A 13,961-nucleotide genomic window follows, 5' to 3' on the forward strand; every position below is an offset into this window, starting at 1 on the left:
TTATTTTACAGTGTAGGCTACTAAGATCTTTTCTTTTTTTCAGCCTTTTTCTTGGTTGCTTTTATAAACAGACAACCATTTATTTAACAGTGCCTTTTATAGAAGAGAAGAGACTATAATATAACTAAAAATTACCATTAGGCTGTGTAGAATATTTTTGTACTTCACTTTTATTTGTTCCCATGTTCTAGTATGGTGACTGACATTACAATGAACAAAGTAGCCTAATTATGCAATTATTAAAATACAAAAAAGGCTAATAAGTGATAAAAACATCTAACATGGCCACTTCTAACAGATTTAAATTGTCTGCTACTTTTTGCCAGCCCTCTCTCCTGGCTTTTGCAGACTTTGAGGTGTTCCCTGGCGTTTTGATTAAACATTAAAATTCCGAATAAACTTCGACTATCTTGCTCTGTTGAGGAGAAAAACTGTGCGCGCTCTTTGGCCACGCTGAACAGCCAATAGCAGAGTTGCTGATCAATGTTTCTACGATCGATACATATCCCCTTTTAAGCCAGCGCATGAACGCGCAGTTATCTCAGATAACTCAATCCAGCGATACTAATCATAAACAACAGGTGAGTTCGAAGAACCCAATTAGCCGGATCATGATTAGCACGATGATATCATCTTGGATGTGTCATTTGATCTCGGATGTAATAAGCAACGTACGAAGAACGAGCCCCAGCTGTTTTTCGTTTGTCGTTTCAAACCAAAAACAAAGAAACGGTAAAAAAAAGAGCCGTTCTCCCGTTTTTGGTTCTGAATCCAAAAACCGAAAAATGACAAAACCAAAATCAAATAACGGTCCGATTTTGGTTATTTGAAATTCCTTTTTCCGTTTTTCCGTTTGAAGATCTACATTGAAATATAGACACGTTGGCCACGTGACCCGGAAGTAATGGTAAATATGGCCTATCAAAATAAAAGCCAAGCTTTTAGAACGGTCATTATATGCAGCGCCAACGTTATACCAGAGTAACGTTAGAATAAGAAAAATCAATTAATAAGCCTTATATAAACCTGGACCGGAATAAATATATTAGCAACAGTAGTTTATTACAGCTATTTAATATCGTGCCTATCCAGACATCACCAGTCACGTTTAATAAGCGCATTGTTTGGCTCAATACAGTTGGTAATATAGGTTAACCTAAGAACTTATTGTGTGTGCAGAGTTGTTACTGTTAGCGCTATATTATATTATTAAATTTATATTTAATGTGGTTTCCACCGTAGTGGATAACTGTTCCCCCTTTCTACCAGCAGGTGGCAGTAGTTAAATGACTGACTGTATGGTGTCTTTGCTTTGGTAACTGTTTTAAATCAAGATTACTGATACAGATGTATTTATTGTTGTTCATTTTATTTTGTTTTTGATTTTATTTGCCTAGTTATCATCATCATCATTCACCCAGCCCAGAGTTAAACCTGCTTCTGTTTTAACCTGATTCTAACACTGCTATCAGCTTCTTAGCAGCTCAGACAACAAACTCACATCAGACATGTCCTAATCCTAATCTAGGCCATCTGGCCAAAAGAATGATTTACCAGTGTGTTATATACTGTGTGAATCTTTCTTCTCTATACACATTCCAGTTTGTATAACATACAAAACTCCGATTGTGTCATGCAAGTGAAGAGAATCCATACAAGTCTTAAAACTTTATAGCACATACATGCTTTCAAATGCATTACATGTACAATCAATGGCTGCAGAACATTTGTTAAGCCCTAAGGTAAGAACATTTTACAAGGTCCTCAAAAGAAAACCCAAAAACATAATTACATTACTAAAAACAGGCTGTCAACGCTGATTACATCAGCAATAACGGCAACAAAACGTTTCCAGTAACTTTTGAACAGTCCTGCTTATTGACTTGGACGAATCTTTGCCCATTCCTCTGTACAAAACAGCTTCAACTCTTGGATGTTGGTGGGTTTCCTCACATGAGTCTGGTGGTGCGGCAGCAGAAACTTCTATATCTCTTCCCAGAAGGCAGCAGGATGAACAGGCTGTGGCTGGGTCCTTTAGTATCCTTTTGGCTCTGCGTAGGCACCTCACCTCACCGACATCACTGATGCTCCGGGGATAGGTACCAGTGATCTTCTGAGCAGTTTTAATCTCCCGCTGCAGAGCCCTCCGGTCCTGGGCCGTGCACATCCCATGGCAGTTTGTGATGTTTCCAGTCAGGTGATCACCACCATTTGCTGATGTAACGTGTCACACTGATGATGTATAATCCTCAAGTCTCTCCTTGGTGGTGACCTCATCTGTCCATACTTTGAATGTCCTTACTTATGATCAGACTTGCAGCACTGTCTTTATATTTCAATGTTAACATAAAAATGTTTTAGAATGGCATAAAATTAAGAAATGAGAATGTGTCTGTACACCTAGCCTGTGTGTCTTAATCAGCGTAAGCATTCAACTTTTGTTTGCTTTCAGTCCCTCTAACTGCAGCTCAATATATCATTTGGACAGTGCAATGACAGATATCACAATAGATGATGGAGAAGTGAACTGTGCATCACTACGCTGACATGAACTTAAAAACTGTAAAAGTAGAATTCCATAAATTATATTCCATAAATATTATCAAAACTTTAGGTGTTCTCATAGTGTGGTCTTGTATCAAATAATGATGGCAGTTGTTAGGCTATTCTGCTTATCATTGCCAATAGGCTATGCCTAGTAATTGCTGACAACTATAGCCTTTATAATCAATCTGGAATGTAAACAAAACATTTCAAGGTACACATTTCAAAGAAGACTATTATATGAATGAATATGAGGTGCTAGAAAAACAAAATTCATCAGGCGGTATCCAATGATAGACGCACCATGGGCCCAAACTTTTCTGTAGCTTTTCCATAGACAGCTTTTCAAAGCTGCCTCAGTATAATAGCCTACCGCTGTCACGCAATCTCTATGCGCAATCTGTGCTTCGGAGAAGTGCGGTCGCGCCCATGGTCGCACCATCTACGCTTAAAAATACATTGCTCGTCTATGTCAGCTTAAGCGCGAATGCATGTTTAAAATACATAAATGTAAAGATTGATTCTCATGACAACTAAATATTTTTTGCTATGGTATAAATATTAAAGAATGCTCTGTGCAAAACAACACTATTTAATTATTATTTACCGCATATATTTTGTTTTGACAATATAGTCGACGTCCTACATTATCAGATACGGTCAGGAATTAACGTCAATTTAAAAATAAAATTTATGTTATTATTGCTCATTAAAACCATCCTTGATTTAACCTAAGCCGAGTCATTTCCAGAAGTGGTCCAGATCATACAGCCGGAGCCGGTTTTTATGGTGAGGCCCAGTGCTTTACAGCCGTAACAAATGCATGTGCCAGAGCGAGCTGCATTGTACATGCATGCTGGGACACGAAGTTGCGTAGGCTCAAGTTATGCGCTTGGTGTCGGCAGACTTAAAAAAACCCATAATAAAATCAAATTGTTTTTAGCAAAATCCACCAGATTCTTGTTCTAAATCTCACAGACTAGCCTACCACTGTGGTGATTTTCATGTTGATCTACTGTTTTATTATTTAATAATTGCCTGCCAAAATCATGACCAATACTGTTTGTATACATTATCAAATATGCCTATAATAAAACAGTAGATCAACATGAAGTAAGACTCTTGCAGACTTGGAGGAGTTCCGTTTGCACGCACGCACGACTTGTTTAAATACATTTATGTTGTTAATAAATTACAATAAATTGTTGTTGTACCTGCAATATCTCCAAGTTTTGTTTTTCACTGTAGAAATTTCAAATGTCATGAAACATGACATTTGCCCCCCCCCCCCCCCCCCCACCCCCCCAGAAATTTAAAAACGCCCACCTTTGTTCCGCAGAGACCCCATACTCTAGCGCGACAGAGCTTCTCCGTAGCATAAATGGCGCGACCTTGACCGAATTATAATAGGCCTACTGATTTTGCGCCAACGAGTGGCTGTATAAAAAGCGCCAAAGCAGCAGCCTGCACTTTGCTTGTAACCTATTCCTGGAAATATGGACTCCAGTCTGTTGCCCTACTTTGAACTAATTGGCAAAATGTTGCTTAGTGACTGTACTGATGAGGACATTAGTAACCATCTGACATTTGGGTTAGGGTTGGGTTAGGGTAGGGACAGAGCTGCACAATGTTAATATATATATATATAGCCTATACTATTAATAAATTAGAAAAACTTAGCCATTCAATATTTCATATTCAACTATTTTAATTAGCACAATTAAAGTTTTATTTGTATTAAATTTAACAAGCACAACATTCAGCATTAATCAAATATTCTTAAAGATTTGTTATAATAATTAATAATGTTATTTCAACATAATATCTCGTTATTTCGACATAATAGGCTATGTATTGTCTAAATGCGTGCCCATGTCATGATTATATTGTCTGCTACAGCCTATTATTTGCAAAGAGTTACAGCTTTCTCCCTTTCCCCCTGCTTTATGACAAATAAAGAAACGTATTTCTGCCTAGTGAATGATTTACTTTGACCTCCAGAGTTAAAGGAATAGTTCACTTTAAAATGAAAATCCTGTCACCCTCATGTTGTTTCAAACCTGTATGAATTTCTTTCTTCTGCTGAACAGAAAGGAAGATATTTAGAAGAATGTCAGTAACCAGTTTCTGTTTCAGTTTCTGGTCTCATTGACTTCCATAGTAGGGAAAAAATATACTATGGAAGTCACTGGTACCAGAAATTGTCTGGTTACTGACATTCTTCTAAATATCTTCCTTTCTGTTCAGCAGAAGAAAGAAATTCATACAGGTTTGAAACAACATGAGGGTGACAGGATTTTCATTTTAAAGTGAACTATTCCTTTAACCCTCCCCTCCCAGTCTTGTGTGTGAAGGTTACAGTATAAACTATGATTTGTGTATACTACATTATAAATATATCATACTTTTTTACATGTAGCCTTACTTGAAATTACAAAAAAATACTATGAAGGTAAGCTACTTGACTTGTATGTTTAAAAATGTTGTTTGTATGACGTCTTTGAGTAGGCAAACATGCATGTTGTGAACGGGGAATATGCTTCAACAAAATAAAATAAAAGTAGACTCATTGACTAGTGGTTTCACACTTGATGACCCCAGTGTATGTGTGTGTATTACATGTCTCTCCTAAATAGATTTTTTTTGATTGAATCAACCATCTTTTCTCTTTTCTTTACCTTAAGACTGGTCCTACCTATGGCAGAAAAATGATGACAGGCTATCTTGCAGCCGCAGGAGTCCATGCATCCGAAGGTCGTGTGGGAGATGTCTTGCGCAACATTCACATGCCTTATCACAGGGCACGATGTCAGGTAGGTTTGATCTAATGTCAATAAAGGCCGGATTTACTAAAGGCTTATTAAGTGTATTGATTATTGGATTTTTAAGGTTGGGATTTCTTGGCATTGAGGTAAATGTGACAGTTTAATTGGTTAGGGTATTTGAATAGTTCTATCAGTAATGATAATTGTACTAACATTACAAGTACTCACTTCAGCTGTAGCAGTAGTAGTCCTTGGTACTATGAATAGTAGCAGTAAGTGTAGTGTATTGTGGTAGTAGAATGTCTTGCAGTATTGTTTTCAATCAGTACGATAATCAAGTAACAGTGGTTGCTCAGGTGTTATGTTGTAAGAGTAGGTTACAGGAGGGTTTAAATGTATTTGCTACAGTATAGTAGGCGGTTATGTCTAAAGCTTTACACCAGTGTGCTTTTTTTTCTTTGATTTCAGTATGGTTTTCTAATGATGTACTGATTTTCTGTCTGTTTTTTGTCTGTTTTTAAGGGATCCTGTTCCATATAATGCAGGCTATGTGGGTCACAAAGTACACATAGACCAGAATGAAAAAATGGTTATGTTTGGTGTGACTCATGTGCTGGCGATCGATGGCTTCTCCAGCAAAATTGTTGGAAAATCAACAATGCCTGTGAAGAACAACCTCACCATATACAGTGACATTTACAGGTAATTTAAACCACCTTTTCAATGTACCCAAAAACAGCAAAATAACTTTGTCAAAATAAGAACCAGCTTCTGGAAATCATCCCAATTCATGATTTGCTTAAACACTGTTTATGCAGATCCTTTAAAACCTTAAAATCAAATTGGCCAATTTTCAGGCCTTATCTGTGAATGTAAAGAATGCAATTTTATCTATAAAAATAATTAATTGGATTATGAGGTTAGCATTATTTTTAAAGTAGTTTTAAAAGTTTACTCTAATTTATAATAAAAACAGATGCAGAGAGATGCATTAAGATGCAGAAATTAGTGAAGGACTGAAATGTTTAATCGATTATCAAAGTAGTTTGGGGTTCATCTAATCATATAATTGTTGCAGCTATACAGCCTTTTAAGCAGCCAGTCAACACTCAGATTACCTCCCCACTACCTGACAACATAAGACATACTATATAATTTTCAGCTAAAGGTGACACTAACAGACTCCATACTACTGTCAAAGAATTGGGAATATTATCTTTTCTTGCAGAGGTGCCGTGATGTATGGGATGTGGGACCAGGTAAGAGTGGACCATGGGAAGGAGTTCTACCTTACTCTTTACATGCAAGAGAAATTGGCCAGCCACCGCCACAACACGGAGAGGCCACCTTATATGCAAACACCATCAACAAAGGTGAGTACAGTTGAGCAAACTATGCACACACCCTGATTGTAATTTGTAAGTTTCAATGATTTTAATGTCAGTCTCCCTTTTAATTTATTCCTTATGCCTGTATATATTCGTAATGTAACGCTAAAGGTTAGTGACAATTGTGTAGTGTTGAAATCAGCTCTTGTTGGACAGTATTCTCTGTGTAAAGAATCTAAATAAGTATTTTATATTTTGGTTTGACAGAATCACACTATTGAAAGAATTTGGCCTGAAATCAACAATAGGGTGAACTAGTACCCTTTAAAAGTGGCATTGGTCCAACTAGTGGATCAGGAGGTGTTGGATATGGAGGACAGAATGTCCAAATTTTGTGTGTCATACTTGACATGCCAGTTGGCTCGGCTTGGAATTGACCGTGTTGTACAAGCGTGGAATGCCCACAGGATTCCAGGTTTGTGTTGGGGTTTGTCTCAATAAAATTTGAGTCTGATTGCATGTCATCTCATTGTGAACTAAATTTTGAAAATGCGTTATAAAATGTGTGATGCCTATTATTAATGACAATGTCACGCATTTTGTATACTATTTTAAGTGGTGTTCTGATGAACATATTTTTAAACTTGTTTAATAAAACACTAGGGGAAGCATGATGCAGATCATAAGTGAGTTCTGAGACCATCATTGAGCTTTGTAATATAACATAAGTCCTAGGTAATTTTATGCAACATTTATTAAAACACATTTTCATAGTGGTTTTGGTAAAGCAAATTCACATTTTACTATGCAAATCCTAAATGTTACGTTGTAGTAAATAACAGAATAATTTGCCTAATAATAATAACAACAGTCATCCTTAAGCTATCGTAGATTGTTCCCCCTCAGAGGACCACAATGGAAATAAGCTCACGGCTTTTTTGTGTATTTTATCCTCGACAGTTTTTTAAAAATGCGTATGAATTGGTCTTTTGGGCTTGATTGTACTTGTTTTAACTTTATACGCATGAAGCAAGATTGTGGGTCAGCTTCTCAAAATGCACAGTGGTTAGACAAAGTGGGATTCATTTTATTTAAAAAAAAAAAAAAAAATATTTTGAGAAATTCATTTGTATAGCTTGAGCAATGTATCCTTTTTATCTTTACTTCTTTTAGGAAAGGGAATCCCCAGTTACTTGGCCAGAGAGGGATGCCCAAAACGCGTATCCACAGACCTTTTGCCAGAGGCATCAGTGGCTGCAGACTGGTATGAGCAAGAGGTGGGATCATTGACAAGAGTATCACACTTTGGCACCAACCCCTTTCAGAGAGCACAGGACCAGGAAACTGCAGAGAGGGAATTTGCTCTGCAATGGCCAGATGTGACTGTAATGTTGGACAATGCTGTCAACAATCAACCAGAAGATTTTAAGTCTGGACTCCAAGGCCTGATTGATTTGACCAGAAGACATTGTCAGCGTTGACATTACTTTAGAGACATCAGTGACTTGCTTTAGCCTGTGTTCCCAGGACATCATCCCTCAGTGGCTTCCAAAAACCTATTGTTTATAATTGTTTTTGTTTTTGCCTTAGCAATATTTTCAGTGCTAACACATTTTAACACATGACAATTTAAAAAGTTTGTTATGTGGTAAGTTAGGTTAAAGTTGTTGTTTTGTGTGGCAGACTAAAGACAGACTGTTGAACTTTAAATAAAAATATGCTTGGTTCAGGTTTGAAATTCATCATCTTTTATAGGCTATGCAGTCTAATATCATAGTAAGCCCCCACCCAGGGGCGTTGCTAGTCGTGAAGCTCTACTGGGGCACGGGCACATTCTTCGTACGTTGCTTAAAACATCCTAGATCAAATGACACATCCTAGATCATATCATCGTGCTAATCATGATCTGGCTAATTAGGTTCTTCGAACACACCTGCCGGATATGATTATTTAGTAGGCCTATAGCTGGATTGAGATAATTGCGCGTTCATGCGCTTGTTTAAAAAGGGATAGGATATCGATAGTAGAAACATTGATCAGCAACGCTGCTATTGGCTGTTCAGCGTGGCCAAAGAGCGCGCTCAGTTTTTCTCCTCAGCAGAGCAAGATAGTCGAAGTTTATTCAGAATTTTAATGTTTAATACAAAACGCCAGGAAACACCTTAAAGTTTGCAAAAGCCAGGAGAGAGGGCTGGCAAAAAGTAGCAGACAATTTAAATCCGTTAGAAGTGGCCATGTTAGATGTTTTTAGAACTTATTAGAATAAAGTTTATATTTTTGTATTTTAATAATTGCATTATTTGTTCATTGTAATGTCAGTCACCACAATAGAACATGGGAACAAATAAAAGTGAAGTACAAAAATATTCTACATAATGGTCATTTTTAGCCTACTTAGCCTTACTAGTCTCTTTTAAAAAGGCACTGTTAGATAAATGTTCTGTTTATAAAAGCAACCATGAAAAAGCATGAGAAAAAAAGAAAATAAACGATATTATAGTTAGCAGGGACGTCGTTAGGCCTATTTTAGGGGGGCTGAAGCTACCCCAAAATGTTCCTAAGCCCCCCTAAATGATAATAAGAACAACAATAACAATTCGATTTATCAATAACCGTATCCTCGTTCATATTTAGACGCAACAAATGATATATATCCAGCTACAAAGAAAATAGCCGAAAAGTCGGAAGTTGGACAGAAGTAGCCTACAAAGAGTCGTAATACAGAGCTGCCAACTCTCACGCATTCACCGTGAGACACACGCAATTGACACTTTTCACACGCTCTCACGCAACACATCCATTTTCTCACGCACAGAAAAATCGCGAAATGAGGACACGGAGACCGACAGACTAGACAGAGCAGGTTACTTATGATATAAAATAATCTCTATTCTCAGATTCTGTCAATTTTATTACGAAATTCAAACAATAAATACCGTTTTGGTGTTTGTAAATGTTACGTGACAGATCCCTAGCGCACGTGAACCGATCATTATAGCTAATAGTAAAAAACACGAACACTGTTGAAAGATACAGTAGTAGGCTACAACTTACCGAAATGTATATTCCTCATACATAATATCGATCAATCAGTGTTTTTTTAATCAGCATGAAGAGGTCAATAACATAGCTGGAGAACAATTATGCCACATTTACCTCAGGAAAGCCATTTAAAGAATAGGCCTATAGGCTATAGTAGCCTACAGTATGTAGTTGGCAGAAAAAAAGAGCTATAGAGTATTTTGCTAAATATGTGTTCTATATTACATATGTATTATATTTTTACTTATATCATTAAATAAAGTTGTTATTATAATAAAAAGTTGTATTTAATTTGAGTTATTTTTAACCTTAAATAATACTACCAGCTGATAGGGCTCTCTGTATGTTTACAGCATTGGGTGAGTTGTTTTTTTCTTGAGAAAAATTAACGCCTATCTTGAGTACCTAATATTTATCCAAATGAGTCAATAATAAATCAAATAATTAAAATTAATATTAAAACAATAATTGAATTTAATTGAATTTACATATATTTACTTCAGAATTTGAACTAAAATCAGTATTCTTATGATTGCTCTGAACATTTCTGACTAAGTTCAACAAACATTAAATTACTTATTCATAAACTTAAAAATATAATTAATAAAAATTTAGGTGTGACGGGGTTGAGACTAGGTTAACAGGGTTGAAGATGGTAACGGGGTTGAAGAGACAAATACAGCTAAACATATACATAGTTGTTTTTTACTCAAATTCATTGTAAGATTTTCTATAAATGCAAGTTACAAATACCCTGGGGGCTAAGCCCCCCCTGTCTTCCAATCCTAGTGACGTCCCTGATAGTTAGTACACAGTAAAAAATGTTTTGCTGCATTAAATCAAGTAAGTATGGAAGCCCGTTTCTATGGAAGCCCGTTTCCGCCACATTGAGTAAAAAAATAAAGATTCTTTAAGTCATAATAATGAGAAACTTTCTCATAATTATGACTTAACATCTCGTAATAATGAGAAACTTTCTCGTAATAATGAGAAACTTTCTCGTAATAATGACTTAACATCTCGTAATAATGAGAAACTTTCTCATAATAATGAGAAACTTTCTCGTAATAATGACTTAACATCTCGTAATAATGAGAAACTTTCTCGTAATAATGAGAAACTTTCTCGTAATAATGACTTAACATCTCGTAATAATGAGAAACTTTCTCATAATTATGACTTAACATCTCGTAATAATGAGAAACTTTCTCGTAATAATGACTTAACATCTCGTAATAATGAGAAACTTTCTCGTAATAATGAGAAACTTTCTCGTAATAATGACTTAACATCTCGTAATAATGAGAAACTTTCTCATAATTATGACTTAACATCTCGTAATAATGAGAAACTTTCTCGTAATAATGACTTAACATCTCGTAATAATGAGAAACTTTCTCATAATAATGACTTAACATCTCGTAATAATGAGAAACTTTCTCGTAATAATGAGAAACTTTCTCATAATAATGACTTATTTTCTCGCACTTCTACGCATGCGCAAAGCAGCGGAGCAGAAGGGCGTGCCACACTAGCGACATCCGCTGGTCAAAGCCGTGTAAATGCATCACAGCAAACTTGGCACGCTCTGCAGTGAATAACATTAAAGATAAATGATCAGTATATGAGACAGGCTTCCATACTAGATAGTCTTTTATTCATTTGTAATATTCATTTGTATTTTTGTGTATGAACAAGCAGCAATACAAGGGTGATCCATGGATTTCAAATAGACGGAGGGATGACAGCACACCTTTCCAAATCTGTTTAAGAACACTTCATCTGGAAATCTGTGTAAGGGTCCGTTCATACAGAACGCGCTTTTTCATTGCTTTTCTAGGCAAACGCGCACTAGACGGACGTTGCGCTCGCTCTTCTGCAGCAATCTTGCGCATGACACGGCGTTCTAAATTGAAAAGAAGTTCAGCTTTTAAAAACACGTCTCGACCTTGCGTTTTCCCCCATTCCACTGCCCACTTATGTTTAAATGTCCCCAAAGTCATAAACATCTTAAAGGTGATTTCTGTATTGATATCTTCCAGATGAACCTGCACATCAAATATCCTAGAAGCATCTGCAAAATACGTGTTATATTAACACACATATGTGTTACACTTAAACTTGACGAATAAATGTAATATTCCAACTTTAATCTGATAGTTTTGTAAATTCATGTTTACAATTTCCATCGGTGTGCACAAGCAGGCGTCCTTCGTTACCATGGTAACCGTCCTGCTTCTGCATTCCACTTTTACACCTTATCGTGCGCATGGAAAAGTATGGAAGATAGGCCTACTGATGATGTTATTTAATGATACTACAGATTGCACTTAGTAGATCAAACTGACTTTAATGAAAACAACTGTTTTGCAGAGCGTGCCAAGTTTGCTGTGATGCATTTACACGGCTTTGACCAGCGGATGTCGCTAGTGTGGCACGCCCTTCTGCTCCGCTGCTTTGCGCATGCGTAGAAGTGCGAGAAAATAAGTCATTATTACGAGAAAGTTTCTCATTATTATGAGATGTTAAGTCATTATTACGAGAAAGTTTCTCATTATTACGAGATGTTAAGTCATTATTACGAGAAAGTTTCTCATTATTACGAGATGTTAAGTCATTATTTCGAGAAAGTTTCTCATTATTACGAGATGTTAAGTCATTATTATGAGAAAGTTTCTCATTATAACGAGATGTTAAGTCATTATTTCGAGAAAGTTTCTCATTATTACGAGATGTTAAGTCATTATTATGAGAAAGTTTCTCATTATTACGAGATGTTAAGTCATTATTATGAGAAAGTTTCTCATTATTACGAGATGTTTAAGTCATAATTACGAGAAAGTTTCTCATTATTATGAGATGTTAAGTCATTATTACGAGAAAGTTTCTCATTATTATGATAAAGTTTCTCATTATTACGAGATGTTAAGTCATTATTATGATAAAGTTTCTCATTATTATGAGATGTTAAGTCATTATTATGAGAAAGTTTCTCATTATTACGAGATGTTAAGTCATTATTATGAGAAAGTTTCTCATTATTACGAGATGTTTAAGTCATAATTACGAGAAAGTTTCTCATTATTATGAGATGTTAAGTCATTATTACGAGAAAGTTTCTCATTATTATGAGAAAGTTTCTCATTATTATGAGATGTTAAGTCATTATTATGAGAAAGTTTCTCATTATTATGAGATGTTAAGTCATTATTATGAGAAAGTTTCTCATTATTATGACTTAAAGAATCTTTTTTTTTTACTCAACGTGGCGGAAACGGGCTTCCATAATAAAGGCCTAATCCAAATGGCTGGTATAGTATTAGTCATTTCAACTGTTAAATCTTGATTAATAATGAATTGCTTTCACCTGCGAAAATGAAAACTTAATGTAGCCTACAAATATTTTGCCATGAGTTATTGATCACATTTATGCAAAGAGTTTTTGCTTTTGTTAAAGCCCGACTCCGATTAGTCGAAAATTAGTGCGTTTCCAACAAATTAATAATGTAAACGACAACCTCACGAGTCATAAGGGAAGAAAAAAAAAAATCTCTCAGAAAGTGCACTATCGCGCTGCGCTGGACTTCCCGTGTCAGCTCCGCGTATGAAACCGCAGTCTAATCCTGTTTAACATGAAATAAGCCTGCTCCCGAGCAGGGTTAAAGATTACGCACCTGTTGCTATGACAGCAAGCCCAGGAAGAGCGTCTTGATTCCCTGGTTATTTTTTTATATATTTTAGGCTATATCACTTTTCCCTTAAAACAAACACAAAACACACGTGTCTCGGACAGGCGTTATAATGTCAAGCACTGATACGTTTTCTTTGATTGCTTTCCCTTAGGACAGTTGTTGAAAACGAAAGTAAATGTGTGACGCGCGTTCATTGCGTTTTACCGTGATGAGAGTTCCATCTCTTTATTAAACTCACCCCATTTAATTATAATGATTTATCTGTCATCCACCCTCGACTGAATGATTTTTTTATTGGGCTACTTGGCCCGCTCGACCCGTGTAGCCTATTATGAAAGGTGTTTAAAGGCCAAACAATTGGATAACAATAGCTTGAAAGAAGTCCATCTACAAGAGCCAATAATAATAAAAATATGACTATTTTTGTTATTTAGGCTACACACTTTTGTTTCGTCATGTTTTAGCCTACCACATTCTATATCCACAACTTTCCTGCGAGTCTTGGGCGTCGCGGACACTGGCATTGCACGTGAACAGGAGCGTATCTCATCATAAATTATCCGAAACTCAGACATGAGAAATATAGCCCA

General features: G+C 36.1%; 1 protein-coding gene across 2 annotated transcripts; it reads left to right on the forward strand.

The window, feature by feature from the left end:
* Window positions 1–506: 506 nt before the first annotated feature.
* On the forward strand, window positions 507–8,371 carry LOC307154162 (uncharacterized protein). 2 transcript variants are annotated; one of them, XM_079898930.1, is made up of 6 exons: window positions 507–581; window positions 1,921–2,197; window positions 5,229–5,357; window positions 5,832–6,011; window positions 6,538–6,682; window positions 7,811–8,368. In XM_079898930.1, exons 3-6 carry the CDS (start codon window positions 5,287–5,289, stop codon window positions 7,925–7,927), a joined length of 513 nt encoding a protein of 170 aa, XP_079755056.1. In that variant the 5' UTR covers window positions 507–581; window positions 1,921–2,197; window positions 5,229–5,286; the 3' UTR covers window positions 7,928–8,368. The 2 variants fall into 2 exon arrangements, 1 of the variants encoding a protein (XP_079755056.1); XR_013820290.1 differs by lacking the exons at window positions 507–581; window positions 1,921–2,197 and adding an exon at window positions 6,905–7,112 and having other exon boundaries at window positions 4,095–5,357; window positions 7,811–8,371.
* Window positions 8,372–13,961: the final 5,590 nt, after the last annotated feature.

This window comes from Squalius cephalus (genome assembly GCF_949319135.1).
Source record: "Squalius cephalus genome assembly, contig: scaffold_42, whole genome shotgun sequence".
Lineage (NCBI taxonomy): Eukaryota > Metazoa > Chordata > Actinopteri > Cypriniformes > Leuciscidae > Squalius > Squalius cephalus.